Here is a 22794-nt window from a genome sequence, read left to right as displayed (position 1 = left end):
TTCACCAAGGGACTCTTTACAACAATTTACTTGGTGAAAAAGAAATGATGTATGGTTTCATATATTTGGTGATTGTGAAATTAAATTTTGGATATCAAGAAATAAATAAAGTAGTCAAATATAAAATTTTCATGATAAGAAAATATGAAGTGATCACTATAATTTCACAATAGTAGAAATTATATCATTGATAGTATTCTTTTGCGAAAAAATAGGATGTTAGTCTTGTGAATTTTCAAGACACAAATAAATATAAAGTTTCACCATGTGGTATAGATAATTAACATAGCTATTTTGAAAATTTGAAAATTTAGGGATATGAGGTATAAACTTATAATATTTTAGTTACTCATGATGAAAACTCAATTAACGCTGGGGATAACGTCAAGCCTTGAGTTCAATGAGACAAATTACATCATTAGTATGTGATTACTAGCATATAAAATAATATATAATATATCACTCCAAGGTAAAAAGTGTTAGGTTAAGGATAAGGAAAGAATGAGAGTATTAAACTCTTAATGGACCCATAACATAAATATGTTAGAGTGCAGAATTATGATAACACTCTTGATGAGATCTACTTATGTGAGCGGAAGTGTGACTGCTTCTTGGAGTTCAAGGGTTTGGCTCTAATAACACCCATGAAAAGAAGTTACAAATACATAACCGTAATAGTGTCACTAGATATTGTGCATTGACTGGTATTAAAATCATTGTGTGAGATGTGTTAATACTTGTATAATATAAAGTTTATTTGAATTTTAGATTTCGAAACATGTTGATATCTAAGAGATTAAAATAAAGTTATATGGTAAATATGGATTAAAATTTAGTGTTGTTCAAGTTTGTAAATAAATAAAGTTAGAAATGTTGTTAAGTAATACGGTTTAATTGTGACATTTGGTACCCAAACTCGACGATCGGTTTGGGTATAGAGTGTTACAATACATGTACAACATGTTTGCCTTAATGGAATTACAATGCATTTACGTCCAAATTCTGAGGGGACCATCATTCGAGTGTTTGGTTCAAATCTATCCCACATAATACCTAATCTTCATTCTAGCTCAATGCCTTAAAAATGCTAAATGGTTATTTAGCACTTAGCCCATGTAATGACAAGTCAACAAATACAAGGAATGGCTTAAAATTTTTTCCTTCGCAGCATACCCATAAAAAATCACAAATTTACAAGCTTATATTGTAACACCCCGTACCCGAGACCGTTGCCGGAGTCGAACTCGAGGTGCTAACGGACTTAATTCCTTACTTAAACAGCTTATACAATTCATTTTTAAAATTTCCAGACGAGCTGGCTAACTGCATCACAGTCACTCTAAAAATCATATCTCGAGTTCCAAAACTCGAAATCCAATTCCGTAAATTTTTCCTACAACTAGACTCATACATATATTTGGCAAAAACCTAGGAATATTATTCTTTCACCATTCTCTTTCAAACATTCACTTTTCATCTTTCTATCAAATTGAGGGAAAGAAAAGCTCAAAACATTGAAGTCGTCTCTAAGTAAGCATCAATTTTCATGGGGAAGATTCAAGCTTCTTGAAAACTGAACAATAAGGGTCTTTAATACTTGAGTTTGATTTGAGTTTTTGAGTTGTTTTTTCTTCAACTGTTGAGAACTTGAAAATTGAAAAATATGAGTCTTTGATGCTTGGGTTTGATCTGGATTTTTGAAATTTCTTTCTCAATTGAAATTTTAACTTTCTTTTACTAGTTTTTGGTTTTTTTTTCCTTTGTTCTTTTTTAGTTTTTACCTACAAAAGATCTCATCTTTTCCTTTATAACAGCAAATAAGATAGAAAACAAAATGAGGAAAAAAAATTGCCACCATCAGTTGATTAGCCTTGCATTTCTTAACTTCATGGTAAAGTTCTTACCTTTTGATGCTTTTTTTTGGGGGGATTATAATGTACTTGTTTTAGTACTTTGAATTTTTTTTTAATATTTCAATCTAGGTTTTATTTTATTTTATTTTCTTTTTTGAAATGATTTTGACACAAATGATATTCCCCACTGTGGTTAACGGGTGTTCGTTAAATCTCTACAATATTATGCTCTCAAACAGCTCTGCCTCACCCTTTGTTGTATGAATCTGTCATTGCTTTACTTGGTAGTGTCTGGTAAAAAGGAAAAAAAAACACAAGGCCATAATCACATGTAATACTCTTGTACACGGTAAACCAATGATTTTAATAGCAAAAAATGATTTCATAGAAAACTATTCTTTCTTTAACAATTAATATTGCTTTCTCGTTTTTTTTTTCCTTTTTTTCTTTTACATTTTATGCAAATTCTGCACAAAATAATATGTATATTTAGATTTCTTATGTAAAGTTTTCTCTTTTCTTTGATTAGAAGGGTTTACTCATTGGCTAGTAATAGTATACTATTTTTCTTTTCTTTTTTGATGAATTTTTTATTTGTTTGGTTGCTTGTGCGGGATTATCCAAGCATTCATGAAAGGGTTTTTTTTTTTTTTTTGGTTCTTCAAGTTTGGGAATGATTTGGTGGGTTTCATATCAAGTGGTTAATTATCTTTTTCTCTTTTGATGGAGAATATATTAAGGTCAACTAGATTTTCCTTCTTGATGGTTGTTTTGAATTCAATGAAACCAAAATTTTAAGCTAATTTTATATTGTTTAGCATCATATTATTTCAATTTGTTTAAGAAGGAAGATAAAGGTGGTAAGTTCTTTTTTAGATATAAAGAGAGAAAAAAAAATGGAGAAGAGGCTAATTCATGGATTAGAGAAGAACAAAATTTTCTCATACAGTTTGTCATAAGTTAGATTCATCTAGATTGGTATCTTTGCCTTTCAACCTACAGTTAGATGCAAACCAAGAGAGGACTTGAGGATCTAAACCTTCTAATTCGAAGTTTGATCACATCGTTTCTTTGATTCAGCAGAATCTGATCACGAACAATCAACGATCTGTTTCTCCATTGGTTCAGCGGAATCTATTTTTCTTTTGCTTGTTTCTCGAAGTCCAACCTTGTGATTTTTTTATCCTAGTTTAATTTTTTATGGGTTTCCAGTGAATTATTGTGTTTTGAATTTTTTTTGGGGGATATGTTGCATTTAATTTGATTTGGGTTTGCTTTTATTTTGTAGGTAAGCATGATTGTATGCTTTGAAGATATAATTTTACTTTGTAATTTCCGTAATTTCTGTAAGCTAATTATCAGGACGTGTTGCATTCTTTTCGTTTGTAATCTCTGCAAGGATTTTGGTTTATTCTTTTTAGCTTTGCATTGAGTGCTTTGAATGTAATTGCAGGATGATATATTGACATGGAAATATGTCATACTAATATTGTCACTTTTTGTATGTGTAAATGAGTTTTCTACTGTAATTGGACTCTTGAAAGCTGGCCATGGTTTGTGATGTTATTTAGATGCTAAGATGATGGTTGGATTATGTTGGTGCTACTTATTTAACAATATTTTTATTTTGATAGTAGCACTCTTTAACAATACTAGTAAACAAAATAACCAAAAAAGAAGAGAAATTTTAATACAGAAGCTTTGTAGATCTAGGCTTTTGGAAGGTTTTTAGGAAAACCAAAATGGAAAATATGAAAGAGGAGAACAAAAAAAGCTCTTAGTAAAATTTGGATAAATTCATATTGATGGCTAACAGTGGCGGAAGGCAGCAACAACAGCCACCAACAACAATGGTAGTCTGTTGGATTCTGGAAAAATGTAGGAGAGAAAGATGAAGATGAGATGAAGATGAATTTGGGGAGAAAGAGGGGACCAACGAATATGAAGAAGATGGAGAAAATAAAAAAAATATTTTAATATAATTTAATATAAAATATTATTTCCAAATTTCAAAATTATAAAAATAAAATATTTTAAAATAATTTAATAAAAATATAATTTAAATATTTTATATTTTAAAATAATTCTTTTGGTAGAAAATAAATATTAAAGGGCATAATAATTTTTAATATTAAATTGATGTGAAAAATACATTAAAATATTAAAGGGCATATTCGTCATTCGAGTTTTTTTTTTTTTGTTACTTGCTATTACATATCTATTTCTTTCAACTAAACACATGAATACTGTAATAGCCTATTTTTGCCCGGCCCATTCCAATATTTAAAATAATAAACCCCCAAAAAATAAAAATAAAACAAAGTTCAAATCTAGTACAAAATTACAAACATATAATTTGGCCCAATTGGAATGGCCCATTACTTGAAAAGATTTAAGGTCCATCTATAAGCTTGACTCATATGGAAATATAATCTTTAAGGATATGCAATCTTAGATATGATATTCAATCTTAGATATGATATGCAATCTCGAAGATGTGATCTTGTAATCTTGGAGATTTAATTTGTAGATATCCTTTAATCTTAACCGTTGATGTAATTGATCTGTACCGTTGGATTTGGGGAGGCTTAACTATAAATAGAGGCCTCTCCCTTCATTCTAACACACTTGAGTTTTGGGAAGCAATAAGAATTCTTGAGAGCATTCACTCAAATTTCTCTCCTCTTGCGTTCTTACTCTCGTGGTTTGTTCTTATTTTATTCTTCGCTCTATCTTAGTTTTTCAACCCTTTTTTATTTTAATTTCTTCATTTTTCAAATATGTATATTTATTCCTATCTTTTATACATTTGATTATGTATTTTATATAATATAATTGTAGTAGCCCAAATTTAACTGAGCTCAAATAAAACAAAAGAAAATAAATAAATAAATAAATAAATATCTATTTATTAAACAGTCCATTAAAAATCCAAGTTACAAAACCCAAACATAGGGGCCCAATGTCTAAACATAACAAACCGACCCAAACCCCACATCGGGCCCAAATTTTAAAACACGTTACACAACAGACCCCTAAAAACACTTGATCCATCTATCAGGCTAACCCAAATCTAAAAGCAGCCCAAAAGGCCCAAATGACTTAAGAGAAATAGGAAACCCTAGGGTTTCCTGAAGACTACAGCGCCGCAGCATCTTCTGGAAGCCTCGGGGAGCATCTGTTCAACTCCCCAAATCGAGGCCATCAATACACTGTTGACACGCCATTAATGCGCTGTCCAGAAGCTTGTCTCTCTCACGACCGTCCAGCTCCTGAATCAAGGTCCGATCGACTCTGTTCCAGCGACCTTTTCACTGCCGAGATCATTGCCCCTGATTGTACCACCATCGGCGCTTCAGCATTCATCATGCCAGCGGCCCTTGAATCACCGAGATCCTCGCGGTCACCTGCAAAAAAAGGAAAGAAATCAAAGCAAAATTGCAGCAAATAGATTAGAACAGGGTTTGGAATGAAATCTTTTGATTTCTTTCCAAAATAGACAGTAGATTAATGCTAAGAAGCCTTTTCTCAAATCTGTAAGAGGGGGGGACACAAGAAAAAATGTACACACGCATAGAGAAAAAAAACACCAGAGAGATATACCAAAAATACTGTATACAGAATATTTTTGCAATAATACACCAGAGATTTTTACAGGAAACAGAGGTGATATATCTTTGCTTTTTATTTTTTTTTTCTCTTCTAAATAACATGCAAACATTTTTCAGGATAGCGTTTAGCGTTGAAATCTCTTCGTGAAGTCGAAACGTTTCGAATTCTGGCCGCCGTACATGACGGCTTTGACGGTTGCGCGTGGGCGCGTGAGATGGATGGAGGTCCGGTGACACTCCGAGAGCCCCTCTTCAACTCTCTTTTAAAGAGTTTTTTTCTTTTTTTTTTAAAAAAAAACAGACTTCAGAAATGATTTTTAAACTTAAAATTTGGCTTATATAGCCTAAACGGAACGGTGCCGTTTTGGTTTAATTCAATAAGCACAAAACGACATCATTTTTAGACCAGGATCCGCGTGTTGACCCGATTACCCGGGGAGGATCCGCGTGTTTTTGAAGATTGGGTTAATTACTCAATTGATCCTCCCACATTTTTTATATTTATAATTTCATTTTATTCATTTTTAAATTTAGCTCTAATGTTTTAATTTTGTTTCAATTTAGTCCTCACAGTGATTTTAAAACAGTATTTGGGAAACGGTGTCGTTTTGGGATTAGGGCTAAATTGCCCAGTGAGTCCTCTGAATTTAACGCGCATTTCAATCAGGCCCAGAATTTTTATTATTTTGCAAATTAACCCCCAAATTCCTTAATTAAATTTAATTTTAATCCTTATATACCTTTAATTTAATTTATTTAAAATACTTTATATATATATATATTTAATAAACATTAGTTATGTATATAACAATTATATTATTCTATTTCTAATATTTGTAACATTATATATAAATTTTATTATATGTTATATATATTTATTATATTACTTATTTTATTATATTTTTATATGTAAAATATTTGTTACATTATTATTATTATTATTATACATATTTCATATTATATTTCATTATATTTATTTAAGTTTTTCATCACATATATATTATCTATATTATTATCATGCATAATTAAATATTGTATTTTAATTATATATGTATATTTTTAAATAATTACTCACTTTATTTTATATTTTAAATACGTATTAAATCTTTTATATATTGTTATATTTTATTAAATGCTAGTTTCATAATGTTATTAAGTGTTGTTTGTTTGATATATTTATGTTACTATATTATTATTATTATTTTATATTATTATCACATTTGATTTGTATATGTATTTATATGTCTAATTGTATATCATGCATCATTTTTTATTAATTATTACTTTGTATGTTCGTATATTTTGCTTATCCATCTTCAATATATGCTATGTATATCTTAATATGTATGTTGTTATGTAACTAAGATTTGCTATATTTATGTATGTGTCTAGTATATGACCTTTATATTATTGCTATCATATTATTTAAATGCATGTTTTAGCTACCTATTATTGTAATATGCTATCTTACATGTTATAATGTATATATATGGTTCTTCATGCGTTAATTAAAAGCGAGATTCAAAAGTTTTCAAAATTAAAAGGGCAATGCTTGGTATTTGGAAACTTCAAGAAAGGTAGTGCCCTAACTTACTGGGTTGCGACTTTTCTCGTTGAGTTCAAATAGTCAAGCACTCTTCTAAGTTTTTAAGGTTTTCAAAATACGAGCAACTGTCTTGGAATTTCAAAGCATTGTGTCCTAACTCACTAGAAATGGTGTTTTGTCATTTTGAGATAGGGATTTTCAAAAAGGGCTAGCTTAGCTTCGAATGTCTTAAAAATATTGCATCCTAACTTATTGGATGTAATATTTTGATTCATTTGATACAAGTGAACCCTAATTTTCAAAATTAAAATATCCTAAAGAGGATTGCATCTTAAAACTTTCAAATTTCCGACATTAAAGACACTTGATAATCAATTAGGTACCAATTTTGGGCGTTACGAGGGTGCTAACCCTTCCTCGTAAGTAACCGACTCCCGAATCCGTTTTCTCAACTTTCGTAGACCAAAATTAATGTTTTAAAAACAAAAAATTTTATAAGGTGATCCAATCACACCTAAAAAGATTGGTGGCGACTCCCGTTTTCATTTTTCTTAAAGTCGATTCCTATTTTCCAAAACTCGATTTAAAAATGGTTTTGACAATAATATTTTACCTTTTTATATAGTTTATTTTCAAATATATATTTTCTATGCATGTATATATATTATATTATCATTTCATGTATTTTGAACTATTGCATTATATTTTTATAATTTGTAAATGTTCTATTTATTCATTTTTTAGTGTATGTCATTTATCTTATTTGTGCATAGTTTCATTTTTTTATATGTTATGTTTAATTATTTCTTTTATGTGCTATTTTATGATATATATTGTTGTATAATTTTTGCATGTATTATGTTTTTCTTTTAGTTTACTCATGTTTTTATTTGTTTATTATCTTATATTTACCTAGTATGATTTTTTCATTAAACGTATGTTCATGTTATTTAGTTTTGTCTTAATGATATTATTTATGTTTGTATGGAAATGTTAGAATATTTTGTACATCTATGCTTCATGATGCATTAATATGTCATCTTAAAACATCATTTAAAATAATATTCCAAGGTTTTTTTTTAAAAAAGGCAATGCTTGATGTTTGGAAACTTCGAGAAAGGTAGTGCCCTAACTTACTGGGTTGCGACTTTTCTCGTTGAATTCGAATAGTCAAGCACCCTTCCAAGTGATTTTTAGTTTTCAAAACTTAAACAATTATTTTGAGATATCAAAACATAGTGTCCTAACTTACTAGATATGGCGTTTTGTTGTTTCAAGATAGAAATTTTCGAAAGACGAGCTTAGTTTCGAAGGTTTTAAAATGTTGCGTCCTAACTTATTGGATGTGATGTTTTGACTCGTTTAAAATAAGTGAGCCTTAATTTTTAAAATTGAGACATTCTAATTAAAAGAGGTTTGCATCTTAAAACTTTCAAATTTCCGACATTAAAGACACTTGATAATCAATTAGGTACCAATTTTTGGGCGTTACGAGGGTGCTAACCCTTCCTCGTACGTAACCGACTCCCGAATCCGTTTTCTCGACTTTCGTAGACCAAAATTAATGTTTTAAAACAAACCATTTTATAAGGTGATCCAATCACACCTAAAAAGATTGGTAGCGACTCCCGTTTTCATTTTTATTAAAGTCGATTCCCATTTTCCAAAACTCGATTTAAAAATGGTTTCGACAGCTTGGCGACTCCGCTGGGGACTAATAAGAGAGTCAAGCCGTGTAATTGATTATCTCTTATATTAATGTCGGAAATTAAAAATTTTAAAATTTAATCCTCTTTGCATTACATGTGTTGCTATATTCTGATACGCATTGCATTTGCATGACCGTTGTGGTCACACCTTTAAGTGGGAGTGGGAAGCTACGCCTTCATGAGGTTTTTGCCTCCGTGTAGGATAGTGGTTCACTTTCAAGATACATCCGTACCTATGGTTTCGTGAGATTTTCATCTCCGTGTAGCCATAGGGAAATGTATTCCCCTGAACTGAAATCGATTCAAATGAGCCTATAATGGGTGAGGATCGAGGAATCTGCTGGTTCGGATACCTCAAACTTTAGAAACAAACCACATATAGAAAAACCATAAGAGCTCAATATAGATAGAATTATACTTAGTTTATCTTTGTGTTTATTAATATCATATGATACTGACTGTTTTCTTTCTTTTGTGCATGTCATTTTGCATTTAAAAGGTATCGATTCATGGTCAGTTTCTAAGTTAGAAAGTTTTATTATGGAGAACGTACTTCTTGATAGAATGGAGAGCAATGCTAACGTCTATAAATGGTCAAAGGAAACGCTGAAGGATACACATCAAAATTATAGGGTTACACTCGCATCAGCGTGGCGCAAAATAATCTCCAGGAGTTCAAGGAAATATGGGATCAATGGAGTAATGAAGCCAAGCAGTTGTTCTACAATAACTAAGGGACTTGCGATTTGCTTGAGGAGGATAGATGAGCAATTCAAAGTGAGTGTGGGAGTATTGATGGACACCTCTACCATTATAGCATTTCTCTTTCATATGCAGACGGTTGCCATGTGGATGGTAAGGGTATTGGAAGGAAAGTGATTGATAGAGTGCATGAGACCTACAAAAATGAGTTGGATGGAAAGAATTTTGTCTATGATGGTAAAAAGTTGGTTTTTTTCCCGAAAGGGTTTCCACGTAAAATTTATGTGTTCTTTATTTTTATTTATTTTATTCTATTTTACTTTTCACAAATTGGTATCAGAGCTTCCAGGTTATTCATCTCGATCACGGTAATGGCGTCTTTGAAGTATGAAATTCCGCTGTTGGATCGCAACACCAGATTTGCGTTGTGGCAAATTAAGATGCAAGCGTTCTTGCAGATGGATCTAGAGGATGCCTGCTAGGGATAGATAAGATGCCTTCGACATTAACAGATGAAGAGAAGAAGCGTAAGGATCGAAAGGCATTAACACAATTACATCTCGCATTTGTCCAACGAAATTTTGCAGGATGTGATGAAAGAGAAAAGCGCATTGCATTATGGAAGAGGCTAGAACAAATATGTATGTCGAAAACTCTAACAAGCAAGTTGCATATGAAGCGGCGTCTTTATGCTCATCGTTTGGAGGAAGGTGCGTCGTACACGAACACTTAACGGTGTTTAAAGAAATTCTCTCAAACTTGGAGGCCATGGAGGTTCAATATGATAAGGAAGATCTAGGGTTGATTCTACTTTGTTCGTTGCCCCGTCTTATTCAACCTTTAGAGACACGATTTTATATAGCCATGAGTCTCTCACAGCTTGATGAGGTTTATGATTCTTTAACCTCGTTTGATAAGATGAAGCATCTTGTGGTTAAACCCAACTCTCGGGAGAGGGTCTCATTGTTCGTGGGAGACAAGACCGGAATGTTGATGATGATCGTGGTAGAACACAGGAACGGAATCCTCGTGGTAAATCTAAGGGTAGATCGAAATCTTCAAACAGAGGTAAAACTTGCAACTTCTGCAAGAAGAAAGGGCACATTAAATCTGAGTACTATAAGCTACAAAATAAGATTAAAAGGGAGGCTGCGAATCAGCTACCAAACAACAAGCTTGAGTTTATTGTTGTACTTATCAGAAACAATGGAAATGCAAGCCCCGATGGCCTGGATAGCTTAAGTAAACGTGAAAGAAAGTGATTAAAGAAGACCGTATCATACAAAGACCTTAGAGATTAGCTATGCTACGAAGGTACCGAGGCAGGATGCTCTACGTGGGTAGAAATCTGAAAGCTCTCAAGAAACATTGAGGATATAGGATATTATTTTAAGGTAGCACACTGCAGAACGGGATACCTACCTGTTCGCTAATCTATCTCAAAATAATCAGAACAACTTCACAGGTATTGGAGGAGGTGCCCTTAGCTGCACGGATTACCTCACAGGTGAGGTTGTAGCTCAAACTCAGGAGGCAGCTGATTATTTACAGACATTGGCAACACAGGCTGACATATTGAGCACCAATATGAGCTACAATCTGATCGTGGCCAAGAGTTTGTTTTATTGTTAAAACTTTAGGCATTAGGGCGAAAGCGTATTTGTAATCCATTTATATGTAAAGATATTCTTTTTCTAAATAAATTTCTCTAAATGAGATTGAATCGAGATCGATACCTTTTGCATTCATTTGCATCTTATAGCATTTCATTGCATCATTTGCATTCAAAATTATAAAAAGACCCTAATTAGTTAAAGTTGTTAAAAAGAGAAAGAAAAAGAGAGAGTGAAAAGAGGGTCACCGATGAGTGAAAAACAAGTTGAATGGGAATTAACGACGTTCCCTTACATATCCCCGAATTTTGTGTCAGGAGGGATAGCTTACACGGAGAAGGGGGTTTGGAAATGAAAATCATCCCATCAATGTCATACATGAGGAAGGGACTGAACAAAGAAACCTTGAGGGCATTCGCCCTTACGAACCGGGAAGTTCTTTAAACAATTGGACTACAGAAGAACTTCCTGTAATCTTTAAGAATTTTACAGAGTAATATTCAGAACACTCTTGTTGCTCTAAAGCCTAGGAGTAATGAGATTTATTTTGAGAAGTGGGCTCATGTTCAGACATTTTTATTTTCAATAAAACATACTTTTATTATTTATCTGAGTAAATATTCTTTCATTCTGATTCTTTTGACCTTTGACATTCTTTATAAATATTCATTTCATGTAAATAGTCATTCTTGAATTCGTTTATTCCTTGTATATTCTTTTGTGTGCCTATCATAGATCCCTAGATATCAATGACACGGGCAACGATACTACAGATTCAGAGTTCCTTTTGAGTGCAATATGTGTTTAGAGGAATCTCAGTACTTTGAAGGTGACAGAAATTGTGACTTGTTTCTGAATTTGTTGAAAATGGTTTTTACCCCATGAAGTGGTGGTAGGAAATATAGTCTTAGAGGAAGGAAAGATTGCGAAATTGGAATTAGTTGAGGAGACAAAACAAGACCTTGTTGAGACTATTATAGGAATTCAAAAATGTGGTCCAAAGACACATGCAAGAGGATTTGCAATTTCCAGGATAAACATGAGTTTTTGGGGCACTGTTGGTCCATCATGGAAAGGGATCGCATCAATTGTACAATGAATGCCAAATTTAAAGGAGTCAAGACTTATGGGGCATGTATGTTATGGGCCCGAGCTCGTCAAAAGTTTCAAGCTGACAATGACTCATCTTTGTGGACGTCATCTACTCCATTAAGAGGGGGAGATAGCTTCATATGCCAATATTACAAAGTCAAAAGTCATCCATTTCAAAAAAAAAAAAATTATATATAACTGCGCAATGCCAAAAGTTTACAGTCTTTTCAAAGATAATGCGCCATACCACAGTACAATAAAGGTTGCCAAAAGAAAAGAAAAAGAAAAAAAAACAAATTATAGAAGATGACCGAGACTGGTAAAAATTGGCATAAGAAACTACTGCCTACTCTCTATGCTTACGCTGGGGCAAACACCTTCAATTCCAGTTGTTTCAAAGGTTCCAACCATCATCCTTGGAATGGGTGCATTGTTTGGCTTTCTTGAGCAGTCTGATGTGCCATCAATAGCTGCGATGGTTAGCTCCAGGCGGTGGCCATTGATTTCCAGCTGTGGGGCATCAGGCCGTACACAGTCTCTGAAGCTTAAAATGATAGATTTTTACTTCAAAACCAGTTTCTGACAAAGTGGATGACGGTATCATGAAGGAAGCTCTCTTAGACTTCTATACAAGTTCAGAGAAGAAGAAACCTGATCAAATTATTATTTTTAGGGATGGGGTTAGCGAGTCTCAATTCAATCAAGTTTTATCAAGTTATTGAGGCTTGCAAGTTCCTTGACGAGAAGTGGAACCCTAAAGATTGTGGTTATTGTTGTACGAAAAACCATCATACCAAGTTTTTTTTAGCAGGGATCTCCTGACAATGTGCTACATGGTACTGTCATTGACAACAAAGTATGCCATCCAAAGAACAATGATTTTTACCTTGGTACCCATGCTGGAATGATTAGAATCACGAGGCAGACCCACTATCATGTTCTCTTAGACCATGTTGAGTTTTTGGCTGATGATCTGCAAGAGTTTGTTCATTCTCTATCCTATATGTATCAAAGGAACACCACAACCATATTAGTCGTGGCTCCTATTTGCTACGCTCATTTGGCAGCTTCACAGTTGGGGGCAATTTATGAAGATTAGGGATGCTTTAGAAACATCATCAAGTCATGGTGGGATGTATGCTCTGGGAGTAATCTCTGTACCTCAGCTTTCCAGGTTGAAGGATAAAGTCAGCAACTTCATCCTTGTCAGCTGAGAATTATTGAACCATCTTTTTGTAGGGTTTGACAAACAACAGCCAAGACTGCCGCTGGGGCAATCCCTTTCTCATGGGTTTATGAATCAAGATTTTTCCTTCAAGCTTTGATGGAGTCAAGAATTGAATATCTCTAGTAAAACTTAACTTGAAAGTATTTATCCTAAGCAAATGTACCAAGAATGGATGATACAGACTTATGACAAATAAGGTTCGTCCAAAAGAATTTCATAAAGGAAACCTTGTGCTGAAAGAGATCCTTCCCATGCAAAAGGATGCCAAATTGGGAAGGGCCATATGTTGTGAATAGGGCTTTCTCTAGAGGTCCACTGATTTTGACAAGAAATGGATAGGAAGAATTTATCTGATCCAGTGAATTCGGACTCGGTCAAGGAGTACTTTGTCTGAAGGAAAAGGGAAGCCAAGGTGAAAACCTGCAAAGGGCACTTTGGGACTTCTATTCCAAAAAAAAAAGAAAAAAAAAGAAAATAAAAAGAGAAAAAAAATAAAAAGAAAAAGAAAAAATAGAGAGGCCAATGTGAAAACCCGCAAAAGGCGCCTTGAGACCAAAGGGGTTTTGAGTTGAAAACCTGAAAGGGCAGCTCAAATTTGGAAAGTCATGCAGTGACCTTGCTATACCAGATTCGACGAGAAGTGAAGTATGTTACATATCGAGGCATCAACGAATTACTTTGGATTTTTTAAACACATTTTGAACTCAAGAAAGTCTTCATGGAGTTGGTGTATAGGCGCTCAAGCAGCGATATCTAGGGCATCTAATTTCTTTCCTATTTACTATATTTGGATTCTTTTTCTTCGCAAAGATATGTTCTCAGGTTAATCTTTTTGCATTCCTTCCAATAATTTGTCCAAATCTAATTATCCTCAGGATCAATTTATTTGTCTCCCATTATTCATAAAGCATGTTGCATTGAAATAATGATAGATGAACTAAAATATCTTCACAAACGAAGTTTTGCATATTACTCTGGAAATTTCTAGATAATATAAGAAATTGAAACAAGACAATTGTTTAATGAATTCCCATATGTATGGGTTAGAGATACTCGAGAGATTTTCTTCTTCAGCCCAAAAGGTGGTTGGACGTTTTAAGCAATATTGATCTTAAGAAAGGATCATTTCATAAACATCTTCAGTGGGTCGTAACATTCGGGGAATGGTATGGTAGACCAAATTGATGGAGAAGATTCGAGTCATACGAGCAGAGTATGATTGATATGTCGAGAAGAACGAGGTGGAAAGCTCGATAGATGAATGAGTGATGATGTCAGAAATAGGAGTTATTTTCATAAACATTTTGCATCATAATATGTCTAATTAGGAGCATTTGACTCATTTCGATCATGGCATCTTAATTATTTGGCATAAGCATAAATTCCAGGAAATCAATTCTACAAGTGGATTCCCCAGTGGACAATGTAGCAAGATTGATTGAAAATTACAAAATTCAGCGCCTTAATCCCCTAAGTAGTAGGGTAACAGGTTAAATTTACAGATCTTATCTCCCCTAAGCAGTAGGGTAACAGGTCAAAATTGCGGATCTTATCTCCCTAAGTAGTAGTGGAGTAGATCGAAGATGCGCCTTAACCCCCTAAGCAGTAGGGTAACAGGTTAAAGTATAGCAAATCTGGCCTTTAGGTGTTCATGCTGAAGCAGATCCAAGATGATTTGGCATCTCTGTATTGTCAGAGAACAAATCGAAGAAACAGATTTGACATCTCCATATTCGACGGAGAGCAGATCGAAGACATAGCAGATCCGACCTTTGGATGTTTTCACATCGAAGCAGATCCAAGATGATTTGATATTCTTGTGTTTACAAGGAGCAAATCAAAGACATAGTAGATCTGACCTTCAGGTATTTACACTGAAGCAGATCCAAGATGATTTGGCATATCTGTATTGTCAGAGAACAAATCGAAGAAACAGATTTGGCATCTCCATATTCGATGGAGAGCAGATCGAAGACATAGCAGATCTGACCTTTGGATGTTTTCACATCGAAGCAGATCCAAGATGATTTGGCATTCTTGTGTTTACAAGGAGCAAATCGAAGACATAGCAGATCTGACCTTCAGGTGTTTACACTGAAGCAGATCCAAGATGATTTGACATGTCTGTATTGTCAGAGAACAAATTGAATAAACAGATTTGGCATCTCCATATTCGACGGAGAGCAGATCGAAGATATAGCAGATCTGACCTTCGGATATTTTCACTTTGAAGCAGATCCAAGATGATTTAGCATCCTTGTGTTTACAAGGAGCAAGTCGAAGACATAGTAGATCTGACCTTCAGGTGTTTACGCTGAAGTAGATCCAAGATGATTTGACATCTCTGTATTGTCAAGGAACGAATTGAAGGTAGCAGATTTGACATCTCTGTATTCGACAGAGAGGATCGAAAACATCAACATGACAATCCTGAGTTTGCAAGGAGCAGATTGAGGACCATGAAGTCTAAAGCTGATGAGACCGGGCAAAATGGGTCCTTTTATAGTCTTTGTTCTATTCTCATTACACGACAATGAGCAAAGAGGGGCAGCTGTGATAGGCCATTTTTGCCCGGCCTATTCCAGTATTTAAAATAATAAACCCCCAAAAAATAAAAATAAAACAAAGTCCAAGTCCAGTACAAAATTACAAACATATAATTATGCAATCTTAGATATGATATGCAATCTTAGATATGATACAATCTTAGATATGATATGCAATCTTGAAGATATGATCTTGTAATCTTGGAGATTTAATTTGTAGATATCCTTTAATCTTAACCGTCGATGTAATTGATCTGTACCGTTGGATTTGGGGAGGCTCAACTATAAATAGAGGCCTCTCCCTTCATTCTAACACACTTGAGTTTTGGGAAGCAATAAGAATTCTTGAGAGCATTCACTCAAATTTCTCTCCCTCTTACGTTCTTACTCTCTGTAATTTGTTCTTATTTTATTCTTCATCTATCTTAGTTTTTCAACCCTTTTTTTTATTTTAATTTCTTCATTTTTCAAATATGTATATTTATTCCTATCTTTTATACATTTGATTATGTATTTTATATATTATAATATTTAACCTTTTATATAGTTTATTTTCAAATATATATTTTCTATGCATGTATATATATTATATTATCATTTCATGTATTTTGAACTATTGCATTATATTTTTATAATTTGTAAATGTTCTATTTATTCATTTTTTAGTGTATGTCATTTATCTTATTTGTGCATAGTTTCATTTTTTATATGCTATGTTTAATTATTTCTTTTATGTGCTATTTTATGATATATATTGTTGTATAATTTTTGCATGTATTATGTTTTTCTTTTAGTTTACTCAATGTTTTTATTTGTTTATTATCTTATATTTACCTAGTATGATTCTTTTCATTAAACGTATGTTCATGTTATTTAGTTTTGTCTTAATGATATTATTTATGTTTGTATGGAAATGTGAGAATATTTTGTACATCTATGCTTCATGATGCATTAATATGTCATCCTAAAACGCCATTTAAAATAATATTCCAAGGTTGTTTTTTTAAAAAAAAGGCAATGCTTGATGTTTGGAAACTTCGAGAAAGGTAGTGCCCTAACTTACTGGGTTGCGACTTTTCTCGTTGAATTCTAATAGTCAAGCACCCTTCTAAGTGATTTTGAGTTTTCAAAACTTAAACAATTATTTTGAGATTTCAAAACATAGTGTCCTAACTTACTGGATATGGCGTTTTGTTGTTTCGAGATAGAAAATTTCGAAAGTCGAGCTTAGTTTGGAAAGTTTTAAAATGTTGCGTCCTAACTTACTGGATGTGATGTTTTGACTCGTTTAAAATAAGTGAGCCTTAATTTTCAAAATTGAGACATTCTAATTAAAAGAGGTTTGCATCTTAAAACTTTCAAATTTCCGACATTAAAGACACTTGATAATCAATTAGGTACCAATTTTTGGGCGTTACGAGGGTGCTAACCCTTCCTCGTATGTAACCGACTCCCGAATCCGTTTTCTCGACTTTCGTAGACCAAAATTAATGTTTTAAAACAAAACATTTTATAAAGTGACCCAATCACACCTAAAAAGATTGTGGCGACTCCCGTTTTTGTTTTTTTTAAAGTCGATTCCCATTTTCCAAAACTTGATTTAAAAATGGTTTCGACAAATACTATTACAATACTCATTCCAGTCTATCCAATTATGTCACTTTTATGTCTATTCAATTCCATTACAACCTTATTTCATCTCACAAAATGACTATTCCATTACAGCCCTATTCCATTCCAGTGAACTAAATGTGTCATTAATGTTTATTTATTGCATGGAAACTTACCAGCACATAGCTAATCACTCTGCTAAACAAAAAATTTTGGAAGAGTTATAACATAACAACCTTGAAGAAACTGTTTTCATAAAATCAAAGAACTATATCTCATCCAAATATTTTGAACTTCTTGTTGATGCTACATCAACCTCATCTTCATTCATCAGTAAGCCATAAACCAAATAGCCTCCAGGACTTCTATGGTGGTGTTGATAAGTTGCTTCGTTTGCCATTTTCCCACCAAGTTTTAGCCCAAGAAAAATACAATGAATGCATTAATGAGTTGTTGCATGGATCTCTTTAGGTTGTTTATTGTCCCTTATCTCAAGGCCAAAAGTGTTGAAAAGTGGCCAACCAAGTTGTTGTGATGATTTTGTTGAAGAGCTTGCAGCTTGTATGCATGTTGCAGCACATATGTCTGCTACAATAGAAAGTTCCTTGTTTAGTTACATTGTAATTTTGTTTAGCTGAAAATGAACAAGCTTGATGACAACTTGATGTGTTTAAGTAGCTGAATAATTTGTTTGGTTGGCTTGTTTTAGTGTACAAGCAATGTTTCATAGCTTATTAGGCTAATTAGTGGTAATAGTTGTGTTTGGTAGAAAAAATTTATCTATAAAAGTCATGTATTGCTTTGTTTATGGTCATGAAAATCAGCCTTTCCTTCTTTGTTGCACATTTGTGAGCAAGTAAAATGTTTCATGCATCTTGCTACTTTGTTCTTTGTCCCATTTTCTACTTTTGTTGCTGATAAAACACCAACAATTGGTATCGTGCGCCTAAGTCTTTGAGGGCTATTGATTTTGCTTTTGTTGCTTGTTAAGAAAGACAGAAGTTCTCAAAGCTTGTTATGTTTGAGGGATGATTGTTAAGACCATAGCAGCTCACCCATGTAAGACTTCTAAAAAATCTTGGGATAACCTGAATGAGGAGTTGATGGAGTAAGAACAAGCCAAAAAATTGCCAGCTAGGTGGTGGATGATCTAAATGTAAGCCAAAGGTGGGTGCAAGCCAAAGTGGTGGACAGTCTAAGTGCAAGCCAAAGTGGCGGAGATTCTAAATGCAAGTCAAAGTGGCAGACAGTTTAAGTGCACTCCAAAAGTGGGTGAAAGTCAAAGTGGCAGACAGTCTAAGTGCAAGCCAAAATGGAAGATAGTCTAAATGCAAGTCAAAGTTAGTGTAAGCAAGACTCCATATGAAGAAAAAATTTGACACAAAATACTGGGATAGTTAGATGTGCGACTCAGATTTGGTTGAGAATACGACTAAGGTTGTAGATGAATTATTTGAGTAGGGTCAGCTTGAGACAAAGCATCTTGGGACTGCCAAGCTAAAAAAATTGACAATTGATATTTGCAACATGGATACCAAGGAGAAGTGTAGAAAAGTGGCCAACCATGCTGCTATAATGATTTTGTTGAAGAGCTTGCAGCTTGTATGTATGCTGCAGGTCGTATGATTGCTGCAATTGCAAGTTCTTGTTTAGTTACATTGTACTTTTGTTTGGTTGAAAATGAACAAGCTTGATGACAGCTTAATATGTTTAGGTAGCTGAATAAATTATTTGATATGCTTGTTTTAGTGTAAAAGCAATGTCTCACAATTACTAAACTGATTAGTGGTAGTAGTTGTGTTTGGTAGAAAATATTATTTATAAAAGTCATGTATTACTTTATTTATGGTAATAAAAATCGATTTTTCATTCCTTGCTGCACGTTTGTGAGCAAGTACAATGTTTCATGCATCTTGCTACTTTATTCCTTATTTCCTATTTTCTGCTTTTCCTGCTGATAAAACGCCAACAAAAAGAACAATGAAAGAAGACCAACTGGTTGTTAGTTTCCAGAATCGAATAGCAAGTAGGAAGAGGCATTAATAAATTTGAAAATGTTGATGCTAGTTGTGGGTTAGGAGATGAACACGGTCTGGAGTAATCCACATAGGCTGACTACATGGCCATGTGGGACATACTACTTAGACACACGGGGGCTTCATGGACTATGTGCATACTGGAGTCAAAATTTTTTTAATTTTCTCTTGACACATATAGTCATAGAGAGTTACATGGCACGGTGACATGATCGTGTAACCCACACACCCCCTTGGCATAGTCGTGGGAGAAGCGAACAATAAACCCACACAGCCTAATTGAATCCACACGACCTGACAACATGGTAAGTTAAGTAAATTTCATATTGACTTACTAAGGATTCCATATGGTTATCCATTGTTTCCCTTTTCTTTCTATATGAATTCAATAAGAAATATATCAGGTGATGGTACCTTAAAAAGAAAAAAAGGGAGAATTTTTAGAATTGAAGGGAGAATTTTAGACTATGTGGCAAAGTATGAATGAGAATTCATCCGACTTAGTAAGTACGCCTGAGAGATTGTGCCGACAGAAGATGAAATGTGCATCTGTTTCGATTGGGGTCTGAACGAAGATATCTGAATGTTAGTGGGAGCACTTGAATCGAAAGAGTTTGTGATTTTATCTGAAAGAGCACAAAAGATGGAAGACATGTGCAACAGAAAGAAACAGGCCAAAATGAAGCTCTGAGATTCCGATAAACGGAGTATGACTAGATTGTTTTGAGCTTCTCCATCGAAAAAGTCAAAAGATGTTCATAGTCATTTTTCATTTCTGTCAAGATTTTCGAGGGGTCGAGAACATTTAAATTATTCGACAGCCTTGAGAATAAGAAAACCTGACTTTAATTAACGCTATCAATTGCACAGACCATTTAAATTAGATAGCTAGTTCCCATGACATCATCCAATTGCACACCCAATCAAACCATGCCGATTTGTTCTTCAATGAAATAAAATGACAATTACGGATCAAGCTATGTTTAACAACCGTGTATTGTTCAAAGCATCGAACAAGGAGTCTTTCTCGAAATGAAGCCAAAAGTGATACTAAGAGACATCTTTATCTTTCTCGTAATTTAGAGAAAAAAGTGAATATCAAGGCAAACATGAGATGAAGTGCCGTTTCAAATCTCACAATTCCAACACCAATTTTTTGTTACCCTTAGGCTAGACTGAAATTTAGCTAGACTTGATAAAATAATAAGCAATGAAAAATACAAAAGAATTTTTTTTTTAATTAAAGCGGGAAAGAAGGAACAAATGTGGAGATATTTGAAATTCCTAGTAATGGGACTTAAATTTACATATAGAGAGTTGTTACTTGTATATATAGTAGAAGATAGATAAACAATGAAGCACCAAATTTAGTAGAATCCATATCCAAAATTCATTGAAAAATGTAAAGGGCTCGGAAACAGAACATTTTTTTTCTCTTTTCGAGATGATGATGATAACAAGGCCATGGTTAACTTGGTAAGGGAGATTGCAACCGTGACTTGTTACATGTTTGAGAATTTGTTGTCCCGTATCTCAGGGCCAAAAGAAAAATGAAAGAAGGCCGGCTGGTTGTTAGTTTCCAGAATCGAATAGCAAACAGGATGAGACATTAATGAATTTGAAAATGTTGATGCTGGTTGTGGGTCAGGAGATGAACACATCATGTTGAGATGCAAAACCAGCAAAAGGACTCGTATCGGCTAAAAAAATGGTAGTAATAATAATAAAAGAAATAATTTCATTCCCATACATGTGTTGCTGCATAAAAAAAATAAATTGTTAGAAGCAAGTGGATTTTGCCTCCTTGCAGAACCTAATCAAAAGACAGCAATAACGAGAGGAAGACGAGACAAGTTAAAATCAAATGGTTCATTAATACAAGGCATTGAATGTAGTACCACTGTGCACATTATTATATAATATTTGTATATATGGATATTATGGCATTGAAAACTAGTAGTGTTTGTTGCTACCGAAGGGTGATGAGTTGTGATGATTGTGGAGAGGAGACACAGCAGAAACATTTTGGCGATAGTTGTGGGGATCGAGATCGAGCTAGTTCATGTTGCTTGCTTCCAATTGATATTTAAAATGGTTGAGATTCCTCGTGTCTGCCCTCAACCTGTAATATATATGTTGAGCATATGGTAAGGGGACTACAGCAAATAGCTAAGCAGAGTTGAAGACACATATCACTTTTGCATAACAAGAAAATGGCAGCCTCTTACCATGCTCGATCGAACAACTTGCCCTTAAGGCAACACCCCATCGTTTCACAAATCGACGAGACCTTGAACCGATTGAGGGCATCTCAATCAGCCTCTACATCATCATCGATAGGCCACAATCTAAGTGGTCTTCAGGATTTGCATAAATGTGTTGATGTATTGCTTCAATTTCCCCTCACCCAACAAGCTCTCGCCCAAGAGAAGCAAAGGGAAATGGTTGAAGAGCTTTTGGATGGATCTCTCATGCTCTTGGATGTATGTACCACTGCTAAGGATGCCTTGTTGCAGACAAAGGAATGCACACAAGAGCTTCAATCAATTTTTGCAAAAGATGTGGAGCCGAAGGGCTTGCTAATGAGTTTAGGAAATACTTGACATCTAGGAAAACCATGAAAAGGCAATCTGCAAGGCCTTACGAACTTGAAGCATATCTGAATAAACTCAAGTACTCTGGCGAGAATGGAGCTGTGATTAGCGTCTTAAGAGATGTAGAAGCGATTACCATTAGCGTGCTAGAATCCGTATTGTCCTTTATTTCAAGGCCGAGGCGAATCAAAATCGAGCCGTTGGTCGCTGGTTTCAAGCTAATGCACCGGAAGAAAGAAATGTGCGAGGAAGAACGAAAGCAAATGAAATTTTGAATGCTAAAGCTGCAGTGCGTTCTACATCAAATCCAAAACATGAAGCATGTCGAGAACGTGCAAAAGGAGCTTGAAAGCTCGAGTTGAGCATCCAAGATCTTGAAGAAGGCCTTGAAACCCTCTCAGCGTATGATCAAAACTAGAGTTCTTGTTCTTAATATCATCAATTTGTTAAATATTGGCATCGCAGTTGTACATATATACTGTAATTTTACAGAGGTTATACAATAGAAAAGAAATACAAAGTGTGAAAAATAAAATAGAATAAAATAAATTAAAATAAAGAACACATAAATTTTACGTGGAAACCCTTTCGAGAAAAAAACCACGGGCAGAGGAGAAGAAAATTCACTATGTCGAAAAATTTTTACTCTCAAA

At 34.0% G+C, this 22794-nt stretch overlaps 1 protein-coding gene and 1 long non-coding RNA gene across 2 annotated transcripts; both read left to right on the top strand.

Moving 5' to 3' along the window:
* Positions 1–1442: 1442 nt before the first annotated feature.
* Positions 1443–3382, top strand: LOC128285701 (uncharacterized). The gene is made up of 2 exons (XR_008276243.1): positions 1443–1530; positions 2937–3382. It is a non-coding gene; the product is annotated as an uncharacterized LOC128285701 (long non-coding RNA).
* An 18378-nt stretch (positions 3383–21760) lies between these two features.
* LOC108477636 (uncharacterized) lies at positions 21761–22150 on the top strand. Its single transcript, XM_017780156.2, has one exon. It carries the CDS (start codon positions 21761–21763, stop codon positions 22148–22150), a length of 390 nt encoding a protein of 129 aa, XP_017635645.2.
* The last annotated feature ends 644 nt before the right edge of the window (positions 22151–22794 follow it).

The sequence above is a fragment of the Gossypium arboreum genome, chromosome 12 (assembly GCF_025698485.1).
Source record: "Gossypium arboreum isolate Shixiya-1 chromosome 12, ASM2569848v2, whole genome shotgun sequence".
Classification (NCBI taxonomy): Eukaryota; Viridiplantae; Streptophyta; class Magnoliopsida; order Malvales; family Malvaceae; genus Gossypium; species Gossypium arboreum.
This window is presented reverse-complemented; position numbering and strand designations above follow the sequence as displayed.

Excerpts from the sequence above, each read along its gene's own strand:
- LOC108477636 (XM_017780156.2), top strand. The coding sequence starts at position 21,761 with ATGGCAGCCTCTTACCATGCTCGATCGAACAACTTGCCCTTAAGGCAA.